Source organism: Brassica napus, chromosome A1 (assembly GCF_020379485.1).
Source record: "Brassica napus cultivar Da-Ae chromosome A1, Da-Ae, whole genome shotgun sequence".
NCBI lineage: Eukaryota > Viridiplantae > Streptophyta > Magnoliopsida > Brassicales > Brassicaceae > Brassica > Brassica napus.
Genome location: NC_063434.1, coordinates 19124384 through 19146042, shown reverse-complemented (window position 1 = coordinate 19146042; position 21659 = coordinate 19124384). Strand labels below are relative to the sequence as shown.

Genomic DNA, 21659 nt, shown 5'->3' with positions numbered 1-21659 from the left:
GCAGAGAATGGAAGTGAAAGGAACGGATTCATGTCTGGCTAAACTCTTGTTTCAGACTACAATCTATCATATTTGGAGAGAAAGAAACGCTAGAAGACATCAGAATCCGAGAGTTTCCACAGACTGTTTACGGGGGCTCATATATAGGGCGATGAAGAACATGATCTGCTCTTTCAAGTACAAGCCTAACCATAAGCTGGAAGGGTTATTGAGAAGATTGTTTGAAGTAACAACACAGTAGTAGAACATCACATTTATAGAATAGTTTTCAGTTCTTAAAGGTTTTGAGTTGTAAATAACATTCTTTTGATAGTTCAATAAATTTGAAATTTCATCAAAAAAAAAACACTAACCAATTTCTAATTACATATAAAGAATATAACAATCATTTTGACGTAACCAAACCCATGAAAATGTAGTCATATTTTTTGATTAATATCTTCTGCAGTTACAATTTACCGGTGACAAGATAGAAATGATGAAGTTGAAGCACATGTGGATATGATAAATAGGGACTTTTGATAGTGGGAAAAGTGATGATTTTGACGCATAAGCACAAGTAGACATGATAAAACATGATTTTTGATATTCAAATCAGTAATATAATACTACATTCCCACTTCATTACTGCATACATAAGTACCCGATACAAAAAATATATACATCCTCTAGAAATAATACAGTCATTACTGGTTCACATTATAATCTTTACTTGTTTATGATATTAAACATTGTCTTGACAATCCTTGATTTTCAAGAACATAGCCCTAATATGTTGTCATTTGTAAATTCTTAGTTTTGATCAAGACATAAACCAATCGATTCATATCAGTGCTACAACAACAAAATATAACACATGCTTATTTACTATAAAATTCTATTATATTCTACATTCTCCAAATAGATTAGAACAAAAAATTAGTACATTAAAATAGTGTCATGAGGTGAAGAGATGATGGGTGGCGACGGTTGTGGAGTAGATACAATATGTATCGTTGAAATCCAATTCTTCCTCCAATCTATATACAAAGATCAAACTCTTTTTTTTTTTACTTTCATCGGCTCCTTTACAACCGCCAAATTAAGCATTTACTTCGCCCATAAATAACGACATGTTTTTGGAGGAAGGGGTGGGTCATTTGGTATGGAATGGTCTTTCGGTGGTTATGGCAACATCTTCTAGAAGTTGACATATGAGAGGCTCTCATTAAAGGAAGATGAAATGCAAACACCACTTCGCACAGGAGGGGGAGCAACAATGGAGACGCCCCTGATGAAGTTATGTATAATATAGAAGATACTAGTATAGATCATTTTCAAATAGTACAACATGGATGGTCTATTCCATTTTACATGCATAGTGTTTTATATTTACATATGTGAATTGGTAAGTTGAGCATTGGATGCAAAATAGCATGAAACTCATCAATAGTTTCTAATTAGATTGGATTAAATATGGTTGATATTCATGATACTTGGAATCATCCTCAACGGGTCGACAAACAAAAATGATGGGCATGCCAAAAAAGATGAACATACGCAAAACCCAAACACTATTCCATCTGATACCATGCTATAACTTTCCCAAACTGTGGAGCATACAACATCTCCAACTGCTCATCATCTAAAGTTGTTTTAATCAGCTCTATTCACTAGAAGTTGAAATGGTTATTTATTGGTTTACGGCCTACTGGTTCACATATAATTTTGGAAAATCTACTTCACAAGCTTAAATCATCCATTCCAAATCCGAGACACACAATACACATGTCAGTTCACAATCATTAGAAGTATTCATTCATTAACAATATGAAAGATTTACGTATGACATGTTGCATACCAACACTTCACTATCTGAAACAAACTATATGTGACATAATTAACAAAAATGAAACTAAAACCATTCCATCTAATACCATCGTAAAAGATTCCATTTGCAAAAAAAAATAATCAACTAGTGCATTCAAATCATAATTGCATACAACCATACGTACTATTTCATGGGACATTGTTTAAAGGCAGTCTATAGGCGGCAAATCCCCTCTAACAGAAACAATTTTCTTAAAATCCAATTTATAAGACTTAAATTGGTTTAAACCATTTCAAATCGGTTTAAACCATTCTAAAGCGGTTAAAAAATGATTTAAATTAGTACAAATCTGTTAGATTAAATAATAATATTAGTAAAATTTTATAAAATTTTCTAATTTCTTTTGTTTTGTATATTTTAATTTTGATTATTCATCAAAATAAATTTATAATTAAACATCAATACTAAAATATCTTAGATAAACGTAAAATGTATATAAAATAAATCAGTAATTCGTTAAAGCCTAGTTTCCGCCTAGGCGCTAGTCTTTTAGAGAGCGTGTAGTTACTGCCTAGTGATTTCTTGAATATATGTTTTTCCATATGGATTACACATAATATTTATACATATGTATCTTTAAATTAAATTTTAAAAATTCTTAAATAAAATCGTTAAACCTTTACAAAAATCATAATCTTGATTATTTTCCTAAATTAAATCCCGAGCTTTGTAATATAATTTAACCTCGTTGAAATTGGCGATTGCATGGCTACTAGAAACCGGTACAATTTCAGTTCGTCGGTTCTCGTTGATGATGGGAGTGTGATGGTTTTCGGGTCATTGACCGCCACTTCCTAACGCTTAGTCTTAGCTCACATCCCAGCATCACATAGGTTTGATTGAGCTTTGTGTGGTGGTGTGCTTGACAATTGCGTGGATGCTGGGCTCGGTGTGGGAGGTACGGAGGGAGCAACCCGTTTAGCTCGGAGCGGCATCGTGTACAGGCTGTTCCCGGGTCTAATAAATGTGCGGTTTTAGTTGTTGCGGAAGGTAAGGCCTCTGCTGATACTGTCTGTTCGTGTGGGTTGCTGCTATAAAGCCTCGGCAAGCTGTTCTCGGATGGGTCATTATCTTTAAAAGCGAATCATTGGGGAGGCCAAAATTACCGGGGTCTCGACTTTCGGTTGAACTTGGCTCATTCTTTCGCGGCAAGCTGTTGTTGCGGACTTGGTGGAGCTTCATGATAGCGATTTTGGTTGTTGTGTCTGTCTGTCCCGTGTAAACTAGTTCGAGTCTGTGTTTAGATTTTTATTTTTGTTTTTACTGTTTCTTATCACCTTTGTAATTTCTGTCAAAAAAGTAAAAAATTGGTAATAATATGTTTACATTTTTACCAAAAAAAAAGAGAGTAAAGAATACAAGTGAAACTGTAGCTGCATTCTCTTTATATATTTATGACTTTGAATATGAAAAAAGTTTCTCGGTTAAGAGAAATACCAGGCCAAAATTTTGGCATTTTGTACATTTTGATTATATAAATATTTTACGCTAATACATATATGGTATGTTTATATTATGGAGTCTATGGTTTAGTTATATTTGAATTATTATTTAATAAAATTTATGATTCATTACAATAGACCCGGAAGAGTATAACGCTTTGTGCTGTTGGTTCACTTTATTTTACAAACTAATTCTTATATAGTTGCATAAATAAAATATGAGCCATGTAATATAACTTTTTTTTGTTTGATACATTTTTCCGTTAGTTGTGTTAATTGTAGTCTAAGACCATCTACAATGGACAGCTGAAAAAAGAAATTAAAGAGTTGAGTGTGGTGCAATGGGAACTTGAATAAAAAGAGAATCATATGTGGAATCATTCATATTGAAAAGAATCGATAAAAATGAGATCAAAAAGTAACATATGGCACATAAGTATTGTTTTTATTGGCTACAAATTTGTTTGTTTTTTTTTCATACCAACTATTTCAAATCAAATATTTGATCGTAAATTATTACCTTTTGTTTTGTTAATTTTATAAAAATTTATCATTTTTAAAACTCTACGAATAGAAACTTTTCTATTTGATTTGAACATATAAAGTCTATATTTGTAAGAAATGAAATAATAGGTGTAAAATAAAAAAAAACTGATGTGGAGTTGTCAATGTAAAACTAGAATGTTGAATATGTCTTACCATTGTTGGTAGTCTAAGTAAAAAATATTTAAATGTAAATTTATTATTATATTTACTATAAAATGATTTTATTTTGATGATATAGCAAGTTGAGTTGAAACTCCGGACTGTTTGTAGAATTCATAAAATTTCTAAATTTTTGTAAGATGAATAATTTTGAGGTGACATACCACGTATGCTTTGTGATTGTAAATTTGCTTGTTATATCTCATATTTGTCCTGTAGAGAAATATTAGAAATAACATATGGAGCAAGAAAAACCCAAACCGAATAATACAATAAATCTTAATATAATAAATATTAGTTAATTTAGATTATATGATAAAATTTAGCTAAGTTCTAAGATAGATTGTATATATATACAACTTTATATAAAGTACAATACAATAATGTAATTCAATAATAAATCATATTCTCAATTGTACCCAAGGAGAACGATTAAAAACCAAAAAAGCATTTTTATTGGTGAGATATGCTCTCAAAAATCTCAACTACATAATATAAATATTTAACTTTGTTTATTTTATTTTACTAGTAAATATCTCAAAAAGGTATCAAAATTTTTCAAATGAAAGATTATTGTCAATTTTTTATATATATGGTAAGAGCCATTGAGATAGTTCTAGTGGAGAATCTCTTAAAACCATGATTAACGAGAAATCTTAATGGGGGAAGGGGGGAGGGAGGGGAGGGGTTTAGGTGATTTTGTAATTAAAAAAAAAAAGAAGAAAAATTATAATTATGTTAAGCAACGGGTCTTAATTAGGAGAAGGAAGAACCGGGTCTCGAGGAACACGTGTTACAATTACACAGAGTTTGGTTTGAAACTCATTTCTCTCTCTCGACGATCAAAGAGACGATTCAGTGGACCTCTTCCTCTTCCGCGGTTGATCTCCTCCACGATTCATCACTCCACCTCAGTTGATCTCGTCGACGATGTGACTCACCTTGGAAGCTCTCTTTGTGGCTCTGATTGACGAAGAATCACGCTGCCGATCTCTCTATGGCTCTCATCGAGGAGGAAAATCGGCGAGGTCTGTTGCGGTGGCTTTCCTCGACGGGGAAAATCGGCGACCTCAGTCGCGGTGGCTCTCGGAAACGAAGAATCACTCCGCCTCTCTCTCTCTCCGTGGCTCTGATCGAAGCAGAATCACGCCGCCTCTCTTCTCTCTCGGTGCCTCTAAAGCTAAGTTATTTTCTTCTTCTGTTTGAATCCTTCAATTCATGCATGCCTTAGCTTATTTGTTGTGTTGCATGTTGTGTTGTGTTCGTTTCTGTCTCAAAGAAGTGATCAGTCCGAGAGAGAGAGAGAGAGAGGATACCAAGTTTGTATTCTCAAAGTTGATTAGTTTGTTGTGTTGCAAGTTTTGATGTGTTGGTTTATCTCTCACATACATGATCAATCCGAGATAGTGGTCACACGTCTGTCAAATTTGTTTACTTTGTTGTGTTGCAAGTTGTGTTGTGTTGGGTTCTGTCTCACATACGTGATCAATCCGAGATAGTGGTCACAATTTCTCTCAAATTTGATTACTTTGCTGTGTTGCAAGTTATGTTGTGTTGGGTTCTGTCTCACATACGTGATCAATCCGAGATAGTCAACACAAGTTCTCTCAAATTTGATTAGTTTGTTGTGTTGCAAGTTGTGTTGTGTTGGTTACTGTCTCACATAACTGCTCAATTCGAGCGAGTAGATCACAAGTTCTCTCATTTTTGAATTGTTTATTGTGTTGCAAGTTGTGTTGTGTTGCTTACTGTCTCACATAACTCATCACAACCTCATCTGTGGTGATCTTTGTTTGATTCTTTTTTAATTGTTTCTGTGTTTGTGTGTTAGGAGACATGATCAAGGTTCTTCAAGAGAACTTGTGCAAGGTTCTTCTGGCAAGAGGACAACAATTGCAAGTGGATCAAGAGACATGAGCAAGGTTCTTCAAGCAATGTTTCAGATTGGTAATAGACATGTGTTTGATTCCGGTATTGTCTGAATTGATGAGTTATGTTAGATTATGGTTGAGGTTGGTAATAAATGGATGTCAGGTTAGATAGAAATCGAAGTTAGATAATAGTTGTATTTGGTTATAAATATGGTTATATATAAATCGATGGTAAGAGTGATTAATATGTTAGATAAATGTTTAGTCTATGTGGTTGGTTGTGTTGAATGTGCTCATTAAAGGTGATCTCTCTTTTCTGTCTCTCTTCTATAAAACACCTCTCTTCTAAACACATGTTCTTATCTTTCTCTCTTCTTAATCCATATTCTGATATGTATTCTAATCAATATAGCCACATCTCAAAGTTTATTGATCTTCTTAATAGACAACAAGAAACTGTCTTCGGTTTCTCACAAGATAGTGTCAAACTATCTTCATCACAACTCCCCGGTTTTGGCTTTCAAGCAACTGAAGCTTCTAACTTCCAAGCGCCTGAAGAGACACATGCAGAGCATAGAGAAAGGAGAAAGTGGACGCCAATAAATGATGTTGTGCTCATCAGCTCGTGGCTAAACACAAGCAAAGATCCCGTGGTGGGGAATGAGAAAAGATGTGGTACTTTCTGGAAAAGGATAGATGCTTACTTTGTGGCAAGTCTCAAGATTGCAGGGAGTGAACATAGAGAGGCAACTCACTGTAAGCAGCGCTGGCAGAAGATAAACGATCTCGTGAACAAGTTTTGTGGGGCCTATGAAGCTGCAAGTAGAGAGAGAAGTAGTGGACAGAATGAGAATGATGTCCTGAAATTAGCTCTTGAGATCTTCTACAACAATCTCAAAAAAAAAAAATCATCCTCAAACATGCTTGGACAGAGCTACGCAATGACCAGAAATGGTGTGAGCTTTCTAGTTCTAAAACCCATGGTCCTGCGGCTAAAAAGAGGAAGTGTGATGAAGGTGCACAATCATCAAGCTCTTACGCAAATGAAACAACCACGGCTGAAAATGATCAAGGCAGCAATCAACCACCGGATGTTAAGGTAGCAAAGGGGCGTGGGAAGAAGACGATGGCGGAGGGGAAGGCAGTGTCTGAGTTTCAAAGAATGTGGAGCATCAAGAAGGAGGATTTGGCAATCAAAGAGAGGCTGACTAAGATCAAGCTCCTTGACAGTCTAATTGCAAAAGCAGAACCACTTGCCGAGTATGAAGAAGCTCATAGATGATTTGTTGCTTTCTTAAGCTCTGAAGAAGAAGAATCACTAGCTACTTGACAGTTTATGTTGTTTCTGTTGTTGTTTAATTAGTTTAAGCGGTGACTTGATGTCTAAGTGGTTGTTTATATTGACTTTGCGTCTAAGTTTATGGTGTGGTTTATGTTTCTTGTTCTTGTTAAGTAAAGGAGTTATTGTTCTGTTTCTTGTTCTTCTAATGCACAGTTTATGTTGTCTTCTTCTGTTCCTTGTTCTTGTGCATGTGCATTTTATGTTGTGTCTTGTTCTCATGTTTCTTGTTTTTACTCTCAGGTGAAATAATGGAGCATTGGTAGTGGTGGACTCACGAATGAGGTTAGTGTCGTCAGTCAGTCACGGGAGTGGAAGATTCATTCACAGGCTGTGGAAGACTCATTCACGGGCTGTCAATAAGACAAGGATGAGCTCAGTGTTGCAAGTATTGTGTCATAAACTATGTTGTGTATTATTGTATCAAGTATTGTGTCTACTCTTCTATCTTGTATTATTATTGCATTTCGTAAACTCATCATTCTGGTCTTGTACTTACAAAGTCATCATAAATAATTGGACTCACCATTCTAGTCTTTTATAAGTTAACTCTTCACAATCCCTTCTTCCATTCTTCACAAACTCATCACATCGTCATCTCTTTTATTAGCAAACTCTTCGCAATCCATTCTTAGTTTCATCACAAACTCATCACAAACTCATCACAACCTCATCTCTTTTACTTACAAATTATATTCAAAATCCCTTCTTCCATTCATCACAAACTCATCAGAACCTCATCTCTTTTATTCACAAATTATATTCACAATTTTATCTAAAATATTTTCAACTCATATATGTCATCTTCTTCTCATAACAATTTAGAGGAGGTAGATGATGAAAATTTTGATCAATATTTTGATCAACATTTTGATCAAATCTTTGAGAATCTTTTCATTCAACAACAACCGCAAGAAGAATAAAGAAGAAAACGAGTTTATATCGAAAGAAATCCAGAAGCAGGCCATGTACGTTTATGGAATGACTATTTCAGTGAAACTCCGACATATCCTGAAAATCTATTCCGCCGACGATTTAGAATGAACAAGCCATTGTTCATGCGTATTGTTGATCGACTCTCCAATGAAGTTTACTTCTTTCAACAAAGACCAGATGGTCTCGGAAGGCTTGGACTCTCTACACTTCAAAAGTAAACAGCAGCTATCTGTGTCTTGGGATATGGTACTGCGGCTGATACAGTTGATGAATACCTCCGGCTTGGCGAAACTACTACTCGGTCATGTGTGCAAAATTTTGTGGACGGAATAATATATTTATTCGGCGATGAGTACCTAAGAAGACCAAAACCGGCTGATCTTCAACGTCTTACTTGATATTGGAGAGCAACGTGGATTTTCCGGGATGATAGGAAGCATCGATTGTATGCATTAAGAGTGGAATAATTGCCCTACCGCATGGAAATGTCAATATTCACGTGGTTCGGGAAAACCCACAATCGTTTTAGAGACGGTTGCTTCGTACGATCTATGGATACGACATGCGTTTTTTTGACTTCCAAGTACCTTAAATGATATCAATGTTCTTGATCGCTCACATGTTTTTGATGATATAATAAAAGGGCAAGCTCCGCAAGTCACTTTTTATGTCAATGGAAGAGAGTATCATTTGGCTTACTATCTCACTGATGATATTTATCAGAAATGGACAATATTTATCCAATCTATTCCAATAACACAAGATCGCAAGCGGTTTTATTTGCTCAACATGAAGAAGTTGTCCGAAAAGATGTCGAGCGTGCTTTTGGAGTCTTGCAAGTTCGCTTTGCCATTGTTAAAAATCCATCATTTTTTTGGGATAAAGTCAAAATTAGGAAAATTATGAGAGATGTATCATACTCCATAATATGATAGTAGAAGACGACTGCGATGGATACACTCAATATGATGTTTTAGAGTTCCAACAAGGGGACGACAACGGAAGTTCACATATGGATCTTACGTATTCTACAGATATCCCGACAAATATCGCCAATATGATGGGTGTTCGAACTAGAATTCGTAATAGACAAATGCATCAACAACTGAAAGCAAATTTTATTTGAACATCTATGGCGTAAATTTGGATGGGATGAAAGCAACAACTGAGCTCAGATGCTTCTTTTTAATTAGTCTCGCATGTTTTACTAATCTTTGTTTTTTTTTTTAAATCTATGTTTTAAATGTTATCTTTTAATACTCCCTCTATTTCATAATACTTGATGTTCTGCATTAGTGCACAAAGATTAAAAAAACTACATTTTCTATTAAAAGAATATTTTAAAGATATAATTTTAAAATCAGTTAACCAATTATAAAAAAGACTGTAAAATCTGATTGGTTGAACAGTTTCTAATAAAGTTAACCTTAAAATCTCAAAACTTCATGTAAATTGAAACAAAATAATCATTCTATAACATCATCTCTATTATTAAAAGAGAAGTACCAATATAAATTGCCCCTTAATTTTCAAAGTTATTTACATTTGAATGCCACTGAAGTAATAAATTTACCAATCTTTTAGTATTCTTGTCTTTTATAGTTTAATTAATGAATTTTCCTAAAATAAAGTATAACCAATTATGTTTATTTATTTAAAAAATGTTTCCTATAATCTGGGTAAACAATAAATTATACTTAATGAATGTCAAAAATGTAACAAGATTTTATTATTACGGGGTGGTTATTTTTTATTTTGGTATATTAATTACGTCTAAAAACATAAAAATGTTATAAAAATACATAATATAAACCACAAAATTTAAATAATATATTGAATTATTTAATTGTATAAATCAAATATAAAAATAGATAACTATTTTATTTTACATTAAAATTTTGATCCATAAAAAATACATTTGCACGAACACACGAGTTATATTTTAAAAATAGGGTTGTAACAGTTGACGGATCAAAAAATAAAATAAAATTATTCATTATAAATTCTAAAATGATTGTGTTTAGAAATATATTAAATAATTATTATATATATATATATATATATATATATATAAATTTTAAAACATATATTACCATTTATATAAGATAAATTTTTTTTTTTTGCAAACCAAAAATAAAATCCACGCGGGTGCATGGATCGAGCTGTAGTCTATATTGAAACAGAGTAAGTATGTAAATAAATAAATTTGATCTTAAGAAAAATGTTTAATAATTTTTTTTTTTCTTAAAAACATTTAATTAAGAAACTTTCATTGGACCATTCATAATGAAAATTTCTTAATAAAGTTTTTTAGGTTACATTTATTACTAAAAAAATCACTAAGAACCCTCATAAAGGTTTTACGGATAATCATGCTCTAAGAGTGAGTTAAGACCTAGAAAATTAGAAAATGAAGAGTAGATGAATCTAATAGATTCCATTTTTTTTTAATTGAATAGATCCCAAATTTACTTCACTTTCATTTATTGCTGGAGGTAAAACTGGTAGGTAGTAAACCAGAGTCTTGCAACACAGTACAATTCAATCAAAGAACGTCATTTGAACAAAACACAGCTCCTTTTCCAGCACTTTCTTTTACAATCTGAGGTGCAATGTTCTACTCCATGTTTACTGGTGGAGATCCCTAAATCAACACGTTTAAGCGTAATTAGTCAGCGCAACAGATAAAATCGAATTTAATGATCGGTGAGATGAAGAGAAATGGTTTGTTTACCTTGAATAAGAGATCATGAGCTATAGTGTCCCATGGCAATGAGATGGACATTAAGCAGCATTTGAGAGGGAACATCTCGTCTTCATCATATGAGGCCGTAGCAGCTGCTATTGCATGTTTAGCTGCCACAGATGCAACAGATGCTGCTTTACGGAAAATGGAGCCGAGATCGATGCTCTTCTTCGAAGACATTGGTGAAACAGGACCTAAAACTACTTGGCTCTGATCTGAGAAAAGCAATTTCTATACAATCATCCCTTAAAGCACCACTACTTTCTTAAATATGCTGCTACTCTGACTTCATAAAATGTTTCTGTAATTATCTCTATCCTCTTCAAACTCCTAAATAAAAGATCTATATTTTGTGCAGCCAATCAAGAATAAGAAAGGAACAGTACCTATAACGCCAGAGACAGCTACTTCAACTTCTCCACGTCCTCCAGGACCTTTCATATAAAGTCTGTCTGCTTTTCCCGAGTGATGGCCCAGTGATAGGAGACTTCCGAACCGGTTCCTCCCCCCTGTAATAAAAGAAAAAGATTACAGACAAATTAAGGAGAAAGTGTGAAAAATCAATTGGCCCATATCCACAAAAGCGTATCAGCCTATTTAGTCAAGACAAAAAAAAGCAATTTCTTTCTTTGGGTCCTTTAGCTCTTAGTATCTCAAAATGCCATGTCTACAGAATTTAATTTTGTCTTCCAGCCATCTTGAGGATAGATACCATTTCATACCACACGGCTTTTGGGTCAGTACTGGATTCCACCAAATGAGCAAAATACGAAGATGAAAACTGCATGTTCCTGAGAGGATAGTCTTAACAGGTTCCATGACATCAATAACCACTAATGGATTCTGTGTGCTATAGTAGAGGCAAGTTCGAGAACAAGCTTCAAATTATCAAGAACTCTTAATATAAAAGAAATAATAGTACTAAGCACTGAAAGGACCTATGCAAATAACTAGCGAAACATAGCATCAGGACATGATTACAAGATTTCCTAGACGATTGGATTAGCTTCTATATAGATGGATAAAACAAGAAAAGAAGCTGTAAAGCGACCTTCATAGGCTTCTCGAACCATTTGATAGCTGACAAACCCAGAAAACAGAGTAACCTGAAACCAAGAGTACAAAGCACGTTTATCTTCTTTTCTCATTTGCATGTCACTACTATTAAATGTGTCAATACGTTTTACAACCCATATGGATTAAATCTATTAAGCATATACGAGCCTCTTCGCAAGCAACTCATAAAAGGTAGCAAAGGAAAATTTGGTATATTATTGGCAGGAATTAGATAGAAAACTACTAGACCTTAGGATCTTTCACCCTTCTCGGATCTGTATTTGTATTAGAACCACTGGAATCCTTATCAGTTTTTACATCTGCACTTGGAAAGGCTGCCCCATCATGAGAATTAAGAAGTACACAATAGCAATGATCTTTTTCTGTCAGAACCTGTAAACATCAATGAGAAAGCCAATGAACAAGGATGGAAAACATATGGGAAATTAACATGTGACTAAGTTATTAACAGGAGCTATAATCTAAACTCCTATTTCCCCTAAACTGCAGAAACAGGCTGGCCAGTCTTCTGAAGAACATAATTGAAGAGCAGGCAATAGACTAAGTAAGGAAAATATTTCAAAAGCAGTTGAAAAGGTAATTAAATATCTGGATTCTGATTAAAAAAACCAACTAGGAATTTGCTATCCAATTAAGATGGAACTAAGGAATACATGTATCTTCCAGAGCTCATTTCATTACGAACATAATCTCACACTTCCATAACATCCATTCATGTCTATAGAGTTTTTTTCGAACAGGAGGACATTTAGTACTTGGAAGGACAATACAAAGCAAGGGAAAAGAAATGTGTTACCACGGCATCAAAGGTTGAGTCGAAATCATCTACGGCAAAACAAATTTCTGGGTAAGCAGGTGTTGTCTCCACTTCCTAGGTAATCAAGAATCATCAAAACGAATTCGAGGTGCATAAACATTGCAACGAGAAAAACAACTTTACTTGCCTTCTTTGAGTCCAGATGAAAATTAACACGACTAGGTGATGCATACACAGTTTTTACAACCTGCATGAAATGAATGTAATATCACCATTATTGGCTTACATAATACAAAACCAATTTAGGCTCAGAAAAATATAAAATATATGCTTATATAATGTCCTCTCTTTTGAGAAAAAAAGAAGAAGCTGGTTTCATATTCCGTTTTTAACTCTTATCTTAATATACTCATGATAAAAGGAAGCTGGAATTACACATTTTGAACAGTAGCTTATACAACTACTCTTTGGCTTCAGTTGCTTTTTTTATACGAAAAAATTAAAGAAGAGCTGAAAAGTCAAGATAATTTCATCCAACGCTGGATCTCTAACCTTGTATATAGGAGAGAGTGTTGTATCTTTACTTCCTTGGTACTTCTTAAGGGCCTCATTACTAAAAACATGAATTCAATGTTACTATGATGAAGAAAAATAGAAAGACGAGAAGCCATATGATAAATAGAATATGGGTCACCGAAGACACAGGTTATTAAAATAACTCAAGGCCTAATAACTGAAACGAAGAAGTGGTCATCCAACCTAGCAAACAGTTAGACAAAGTAATGCTTGATGCAATCACATGAGTTTGGAACCAAAAAGGAGGATAGTAATACTAGAATATCAGTACATGAGAGGACAAGAATTGTTAATATAAATGAGACTGGAGTGAAATCAGGAAATGATGTGGGTAAATCACAATCAGAAAGTGACGCGTTTACCTGCAAATCGCCACCGTAACAGTGAAAGATGTGTGAGCAACCATGTTCAAATAAAATGATTTCCTCCAATCAACTTCAGCCAGAGTTTCACCAAGCAGCACATCCAACTGATTTATTAAGGGAGAACAAATCTATTAACATATGTTTCCAAACGATACATAAAGGTGCAACATAACAGATAAATGGATACTTTGAAGTATCATGGGGTCTAATTCTCAAATAAATAAGGTATGAAAAGCTTTGGCATGTAATTGTAGGCTCATGAAAGAACAATCCCTCAAAAAATTAGGTAGTATTGTAGCTTAAACAAAGCTGGCTCATCCGAAAAGAGAAGAAGAAAAGGTTGATACCCCCATAAGTAAATCAAATTTTCAGTTACCTTCTGGGGAACTATAAGCTAATTAATACCTTGTAATATTGACAAAACGAGACCTATGTGAGTGAGTAGACTTAAGTGACTTAACCAGAGATATGTATTGTTTCCTGCAGTGTTTACCTTAGGTGCCCACCTGCGCACGAAGTAAGGAGCTGGTGCATCCTCATTGTCAGTCAAACCATAAGATTTACAGCTCTGGAAATGAGTAACAGAACAATCGTCAAGGTTAACAAGCACGGGAAAGTCAAAAGTTTAGTTTTTGATTGAGAGAAAGGTAGATACCAATTTCCTCACAAAGAAAAGAAGATCATCGTCTTGGCGCCTCCTAGACTCCATGCATCGAACGAAGTACACGTCAAACACACCATGCCAGAAATTGGAGTCCATCTCTACATCTGAGGCCTCTTGCTCATCAAGAGACGTCTTTCCCAACGACTTTGAGTGCTTTTTCACCATGCTCAGGATCTCATGCCTGTGTAACATCAATCATGCATGCAACAGATCAATCAATCATACAGCTTGCGTAGAGGATCGAATCACACACTATCTGATTAATCTCAGTTCAATTTCAGCAGAAACACACGAGAATCGAAACTTGTATGAATCACCTAGTTAGCGTCTCTTCTCTATCGTTGAGCATTTCTACCCTGCTCAATTCTTCGCGGTTGAGAAACTTTGCGACGATCGAATTGGCTCTTCTGCTAGAATCTCTCTCTCTCTCTCTAAATCGATTCGTCGATCTGGTTTTGATTTAGCGGCCAGTTGCGTCAATCGGAAGAAGGAGGAGCCTCAATAACTACTAGCACACACAAAAGTACAATTAACATTAGCTAATGATATCGCAGAAAAGATATTTACAAATGCTGGTAATTGCTGCTCTCCCTTTTATCATTCTACCAAGTGTTTATTAATTTATTAATTTATTATTGTTACATAAAAAAGTATGTACAATTATTTTAGAAAAGGGAAAACTTAATTTAACCATAGTTCATCATTTTATTACTAGATTAACTCTAATTTTATTTAGTTACCAATTCCGTTTGACACTTATAATTAGGCATGAGACTTATTATCCGAGATCCGCTCCGGATCCATTCCGAAAATAGGATATCCGGGGTGCCTGGATCCGAATCTGGATAGTAAAATCTTAGATCTATCTAAACTGAATCCAGATCCAGATATTTTAATTTTTAGATCTGGATATCCGGATCCGGATCCATATTTTTAAAGCACATTAATTATCTAATTTCATTAATATTTATATTTTATATAATAATATTTAGGGAAATACCCTAAGATATCACTAAAAACGTTTATATCACAAATATAGATTCTAAGAATCAAAATGACCAAAATGTTTTATTAAAGAGGTAAATATACATTTATACCCCTAGGGTTAAATAATCCAACCTTTAGGATTTAGCGTTAAGGGGTCGGAATTTGGGTTAGAGGTTTAAAATTTTATAAAATAGAAAATAAATATTAAAAATTTGAAAATAAATTTTTTAAAAATAGCGAATTACAAAAAGAAAATTTGAAAAAAAAACTAAAAAAAAAAACTAAAAAAAATAATAAAAAAGTTCGAATTTTAAAACATATAATCTAAAACTACAAAAAAAAAATATATATTTTTTTATTATTATTTTTTATATATCTAGGGTATTAGTGTTAATATTAGGAGTGTCAAAATGGGTCAAATGGGTCAACCCAACCCAAAACCCAAATGGGTTTACTGTTAATGGGTCATGGGTCAACCCAACTCATTTAATGGGTTGGGTTGACCCATGACCCATTAAATTAAATAGGTTAGATGGGTTAATGGTTGACCCATCGACCCAATATCTTTATAATAAATTATTTTTAAGTTAAGACCAAGTTGATCAAAATGATAAAATGTTTTTTTTGCGGTTTTGGCGGAAAAATGGGTTTTTGCGATTTTGGCGGGAAAATGCGTTTTTGCGGGAAAATTGGTTTCAGTTTTGGCGGGAAATTGCGTTTTTGCGGAAAAACGAGTTTTGCAGTTTTGGCGGGAAAACTTGTTTTGTAGTTTTGGCGGGAAAACACGTTTTGGCGGAAAAACGTATTTTGCGGTTTTGGCGGGAAACGCATTTTACCTCCGAATAAATGATTGGAGTTTAGAGAAACTCATGATTTTTCAATTTTATCAAATCTTAAAATTGAGTTGGTTTTTTTTTTAATTGAAAACAAAATGGGTCAGAGTTGACCCAACCCAATAAACCCATTAACTTGTTAACCCATTAACTTGTTAACCCATTAACCTGTTAACCCATTAACCCTTTAACCCATTAACCTATTGGATCAAAAATAAACAGTTCATTTGGGTTAATGGGTCAAATTGGGTTGGGTCAACCCATGGGTCATGACCCATTTTGACACCCTAAGTGTTATTTTACCTATTAAATGAAACATTTGGGTCATTTTCCTCCTTGTGATCTATTTTTGTGCCAAAACTTGAAAATAGTTTATTTATGAGAATTGTCCTAATATTTATACCTAAATTAATTTTATAATATTATATTTAGTTTTTACAATATTATAAACATATATATATTTAAAAATCTTGTATAAATATTTAATTTATGTATTATTTTTTTAAAAATTAGTATTTAAAAAAAATTAATTTTTATGCGGATCGGATCCGGATATCCGCAGATAATAAAATATAGAGGCGGATATCCAAAATCTGGATATCTGAAAATCACGAATCCGGATCCAGTTACCCTACATGTCCCGGATATCTGAATCCGTCCCAGGTCTACTTATAATGCCATCAAGTAATTTACTGGAAAAAATATTTTCAAAATGTCATTATATGATTTTAATTAAGCAGAAATAAATAATTACAATTTTACCCACTGGACAAACTTCTTTTATATACACGCTACATGAAAAAAAATCTTATTATTCATATACTATATTTCATATTCCCATTACCCATGAATTTATATTTGTAATTTAGTTTAGTTTAAATGATAAATTTAAAATTAAAACAATAGTTCATATAGATATATATATATATATATATATATATTATTTATTGAAATGCATTAAAATATGATTTAATATTTTCCTACTTATGTTTGTTATAAAATTATACCTCTAAAATAATCACTTATAACCTATCTATTTGTTAATATTTATAAATTTATATTAATTTTATAAACATATTTACATTTTTATAAAAAGTATTTAGTTTTTACATATTATACATATTATTTGATGCATATAAATAGCTAATATACGATTGTGAATGTCAAAACAATTAATCTATCTATACAATATTTAACTTCTGTTTGTAAATACCAACGTTATAGAATGAATGTGTGCTTCTTATATATTTATTGTATGCACAAACATACTTGAAATAATTTTATTTAATTATTTACAAATATTGACTGGACAATGTAGTTATTTTCAATGTATAATGTTGTATCTATATTTTTTATGTATTAGCTATTATTGAATTATTATGTTACTTGAATAAATGCTATAACCATTACTTCTGAAATATAAATAAAATAATCCGTTAATTTAAATGATTTTTATTGATTGAAATCTTTTTGCAGTATCTAAACCTGCAAAAATATGTTCAATTTGATTTTTTTTTTAATTATTTAATTTATCTAAACCTGAAAGAAAATTGTGAAAAAATTATTTGAAATATGAGATCTAATATTTTATACTGTTTGATCACAAGATTAATTATATTGTTTTTTGGAAACATGGATAGTGATATAAAGAAAAGAGTATTAGTGATTTAAAGTAGTTTTTTAATGACCCTGGTATTCGAAGCCTCGAGAGGATCCGACTAGCGCCAATGACCGTCCACCGAAGCTTTAGCCGGGGAGCTCGCCGAGACATCCAGGAGGACCTGTGATCACCCTATGTAAATTCCACCAGTGGCCACACATTAGCAAGCTTCTCCATATTTGACCTGAAGATATCTCAAGATAATCACCTCCCAGCGAGACTCGAAAACATGACTTTCGAGGTTGAGTTTAACTACAAGACCACTAACATGTGATTTAAAATAGGTTTAATTATAAAGTAGAAAATTGTATTTAATAACTTACGAAAGAAAGTTTAGATCCAAAGGTAGGATTCTGTTTTAACAATAGAAATTAAAGGGTGTATATGAAAAATATAAAAAAAATAAGTTAACTTAATGGTCTTACCTAAATTATTTGTAAGTAGATAAATTTCTTTTTATTAGTGTTGATGATATACCAATATAAAACTCTAACTAATATATTAGATATATTGTATAACCAAATTATAAGAGATGTTATATTTTATTTTTAGTGAGATGTCAATGGGTCAAAATTTTAAGTGACAATATGTTTAGTAGATTAATAGTATGATTCTAAATTAATAGAGTAGATATCAATAGTAAAGAAAGAAAAAAAATACTTGAGTGTCGTTTTGTTATCTGGTTCTCTTGTGTAAATAAGTAAAACTAAGTGGTTGCCAGCGAATTTGCGGATATAAATATCGTATGAAAATGTATATTATGTATATAATATCATAAGTTTTGAATAATAATTAGAAACATTAATATATATATTTTTAACTTCAAATAGTTTGAAAATCAGTCGTAAAGTTTTTATAAATTTTATGTAATTATAAAATTAACTTCACCAATACATATTATGCATCTTCTTCGGCTTCTTTTTATTTTTTCAATATTATTTCGTTGTTTTATTAAAGTTTGCTAATGTTTTCCTAATTTTACTTATTTTTTTGCCAAATATTTATTTCTCTCACTCTAAATAGTAATACAAAATATACAATCAATAAAACAAAAGTCCATCTTAGAATTCTTTTCAATCATAACATTACCTTATTCACTATATTATCTGACTTAAATGAAAATATTTTTAAATCAAATTTCTCCCATGTTTCATTAAATATAATCTATATGTTTTGTCTGTACCCAGAAAGTAGTAGGCACGACGGCATTCGTACCTCAGTATCATCTTGGCCTTGTTCTCCTCTTCGTCTATGTGGCAAAGCGTCTCCCGCCTCCTGAGTGTCCGTTTGTCCGGAGAAATTGTCCTTTTATTGTTATGAAATATGTAGATCAGATCCTTTTAAGTTGTAATAAAAATTAAGAACTGGTTTTTGAGTCTGGTTTTATTTGTATGAAATGTGTAGATCAGATCTTTTTAAGTCGTAATAAAAATTAAGAACTGGTTTTTGAATCTGGTTTTAAGTCAAGATAGGGAAGTCAAAAGTCCGACGGTTGAGAACACATCAAAATCTCATACAGCGACAACACGACAAGTCGATAACCTTTGTCCTATGAAAAACAAAAATCAGTGATGTGAATGTAATTTTTAAAATATATACTAGGTGGTTGTCCGCAAATTCATGGATATAAATATCGTATGAAAATATATATTATGTATAAAATATCATAAGTTTTGAATAATAATTAGTAAATTAAAATATAATTTTTAACTTCAAATAGTTTGAAAATCAGTCGTAAAGTTTCTACAAATTTGATGTAAAAATAACTGATGAATATTTATTAATAACAAATGTTTCTACAAATGATCGGCAAAAATCATTTTAGTGATTTCTCGTTTAATATATAGGAGAATTTTTTTTTTATAAATGTTTTAAAAATGCATATAAATAATCTAAATTTGTTCCAAATCACACTTTCTCACTCATTTTTTTTTTTAATTTAGTGTTTTATATAAAACTCAAATGGGTTAAGCAAACAAATTCTTCTTGAAATTATCTCTGATCATCACACTATTTTATCAAACACTAACTCATTCAACCAAATGTTTTTAATTAAAACTAATCATAGTTTACATATATTTTACAATTATTGTTTTAATTTATTTTAAATTAAATTAAAACATACATATATTAATTAAATCTGATTTACTAATAAGAAACAAAAATTATTTCAATTTTTAAATAACCAAATGTTGTTATTTTAGGCATATATAATTAATATTAATGTGATATCCAATATTATATTAAATAAAATGTTTTTAGTTTTATAAAGTTTGTTAAAAGTTTATTATCGTACATTTTAATAGTTTATTATAGCGTAAAAAAATATATCTCATTGATTTTCAAATATTTTTTTCTTATTTTCAATTTACAATATCTTCTCTATATTTGACTTTAACAATTGTAGAGATGGTCATATTTATTGATCTTCCTTACTAAATTTATATAAATATTTTAAAAACACATAAACTAATTAGTTCACATTTACAGTAACAGAAAAAAGTACGTGTAACTCGACAAACAAATAAAATTTAAATACATAAGAATATAAAAATACCAAGAACACAACAAACATATTTTATTATTCTTTCTTCTTGTTCTTTTATTTAAGTCTGTTTTTTCCTATTAAAAATAAGCATGCTAATTTTATTATAATCCAAACTATATGAATTATATTAATAGGTGTATTAACACTAGAAAAAGCTTGTGAAAAATACTTTGATTAATATAATTAAATGACTTATCATATAATAAATTAAATGAATTACCAAATAATATAATTTTAAATGACTTACCATATAATAATGTTAATTCATTTGTTTATATTAATAGATGAACTAAATAAAAAATTTCTTAATTAATATACGTTTAAATAACTTACCATTTAATTTTAATTTTTTAAAATATAAAAATATTTTAATCATTTCTAAAAGTGATAACGCATATATGATATCACATTGTCTTTGGAAAATGACTGGAATTTTTTAGAATTATACATCTGATTGTTTTACATTCATTTGACACATTTGTATACTATAAATATAGTGAATGAGTGAATTTAATTAATATTATTAAGTTTAGATTAATTAGCTTTCTAAAATCCATGATTTATTTTATTCACTAATAATATAAACATAATAAAAACTGTTTTTATAATTGTTTCTATAGTATCATATGTATTTATATGTATCTTATCAATTTATATAATGTAATTTAGATATTTAATTATTTCTATAAAAAAAATTTATGTTAATTCATCTATATTTAAGATGCTTAATTGTATATTTGGAAACCTAGATTAGATTAGATAATTCTATGAATAGGTTCATTTCAAAAACTTTAATTAAATAAATAAATAATAAAAAACCATCAATCAATCAAATTATAATAATTAATTGGAGAGCTCTTCTATGAGCGATACGTCAACATAAATCAATAAAGTGACTTCTCAATTAATTTATAGGAGGATATGAGGGATAAAATGTTTTAATTATTTTATAAAATAAGACATTATAAGACATTAATAATTATTATAATTCTTTATATACGAATATAATATTATATATAAGAATATGAAATTGTTATATCAATTTCTATAAATTATTCTCTACTAATTATTTTATGTAGTATATAAATATAAAAAAAAATAATCAAAACATTATTGCAGTTTCTATAATTTTGAAAATTAGTTAACCAAAAAAGGTTTCTAAAGTAAGACTGGGCTTCTCGAATTGTATCATTAATCTGTTATATGGAACGTCGCCCCATAAGCCCATCATTTGTTTCAGAGAACCCTAATCTTACTACGCCCACACATATATATATATTCCA

The 21659-nt window shown here is 31.4% G+C and overlaps 2 protein-coding genes across 3 annotated transcripts; one reads left to right on the top strand and one right to left on the bottom strand.

The window, feature by feature from the left end:
• The first annotated feature begins 6280 nt into the window (after positions 1-6280).
• LOC125610268 (glutathione S-transferase T3-like) lies at positions 6281-7170 on the top strand. The gene is made up of 2 exons (XM_048782553.1): positions 6281-6710; positions 6821-7170. Exons 1-2 carry the CDS (start codon positions 6281-6283, stop codon positions 7168-7170), a joined length of 780 nt encoding a protein of 259 aa, XP_048638510.1.
• A 3449-nt stretch (positions 7171-10619) lies between these two features.
• Positions 10620-14923, bottom strand: LOC106451396 (uncharacterized protein KIAA0930 homolog). 2 transcript variants are annotated; one of them, XM_013893335.3, is made up of 12 exons: positions 14666-14923; positions 14340-14529; positions 14178-14252; positions 13682-13788; positions 13296-13356; positions 12931-12990; positions 12783-12857; positions 12215-12358; positions 11961-12015; positions 11296-11418; positions 10898-11019; positions 10620-10807 (listed from the first exon to the last, which is right to left on the bottom strand). In XM_013893335.3, exons 1-12 carry the CDS (start codon positions 14695-14697, stop codon positions 10781-10783), a joined length of 1071 nt encoding a protein of 356 aa, XP_013748789.2. In that variant the 5' UTR covers positions 14698-14923; the 3' UTR covers positions 10620-10780. The 2 variants fall into 2 exon arrangements, with proteins under 2 accessions (XP_013748789.2, XP_013748781.2); XM_013893327.3 differs by having other exon boundaries at positions 10898-11124; positions 14666-14922.
• Between the last annotated feature and the right edge of the window lie 6736 nt (positions 14924-21659).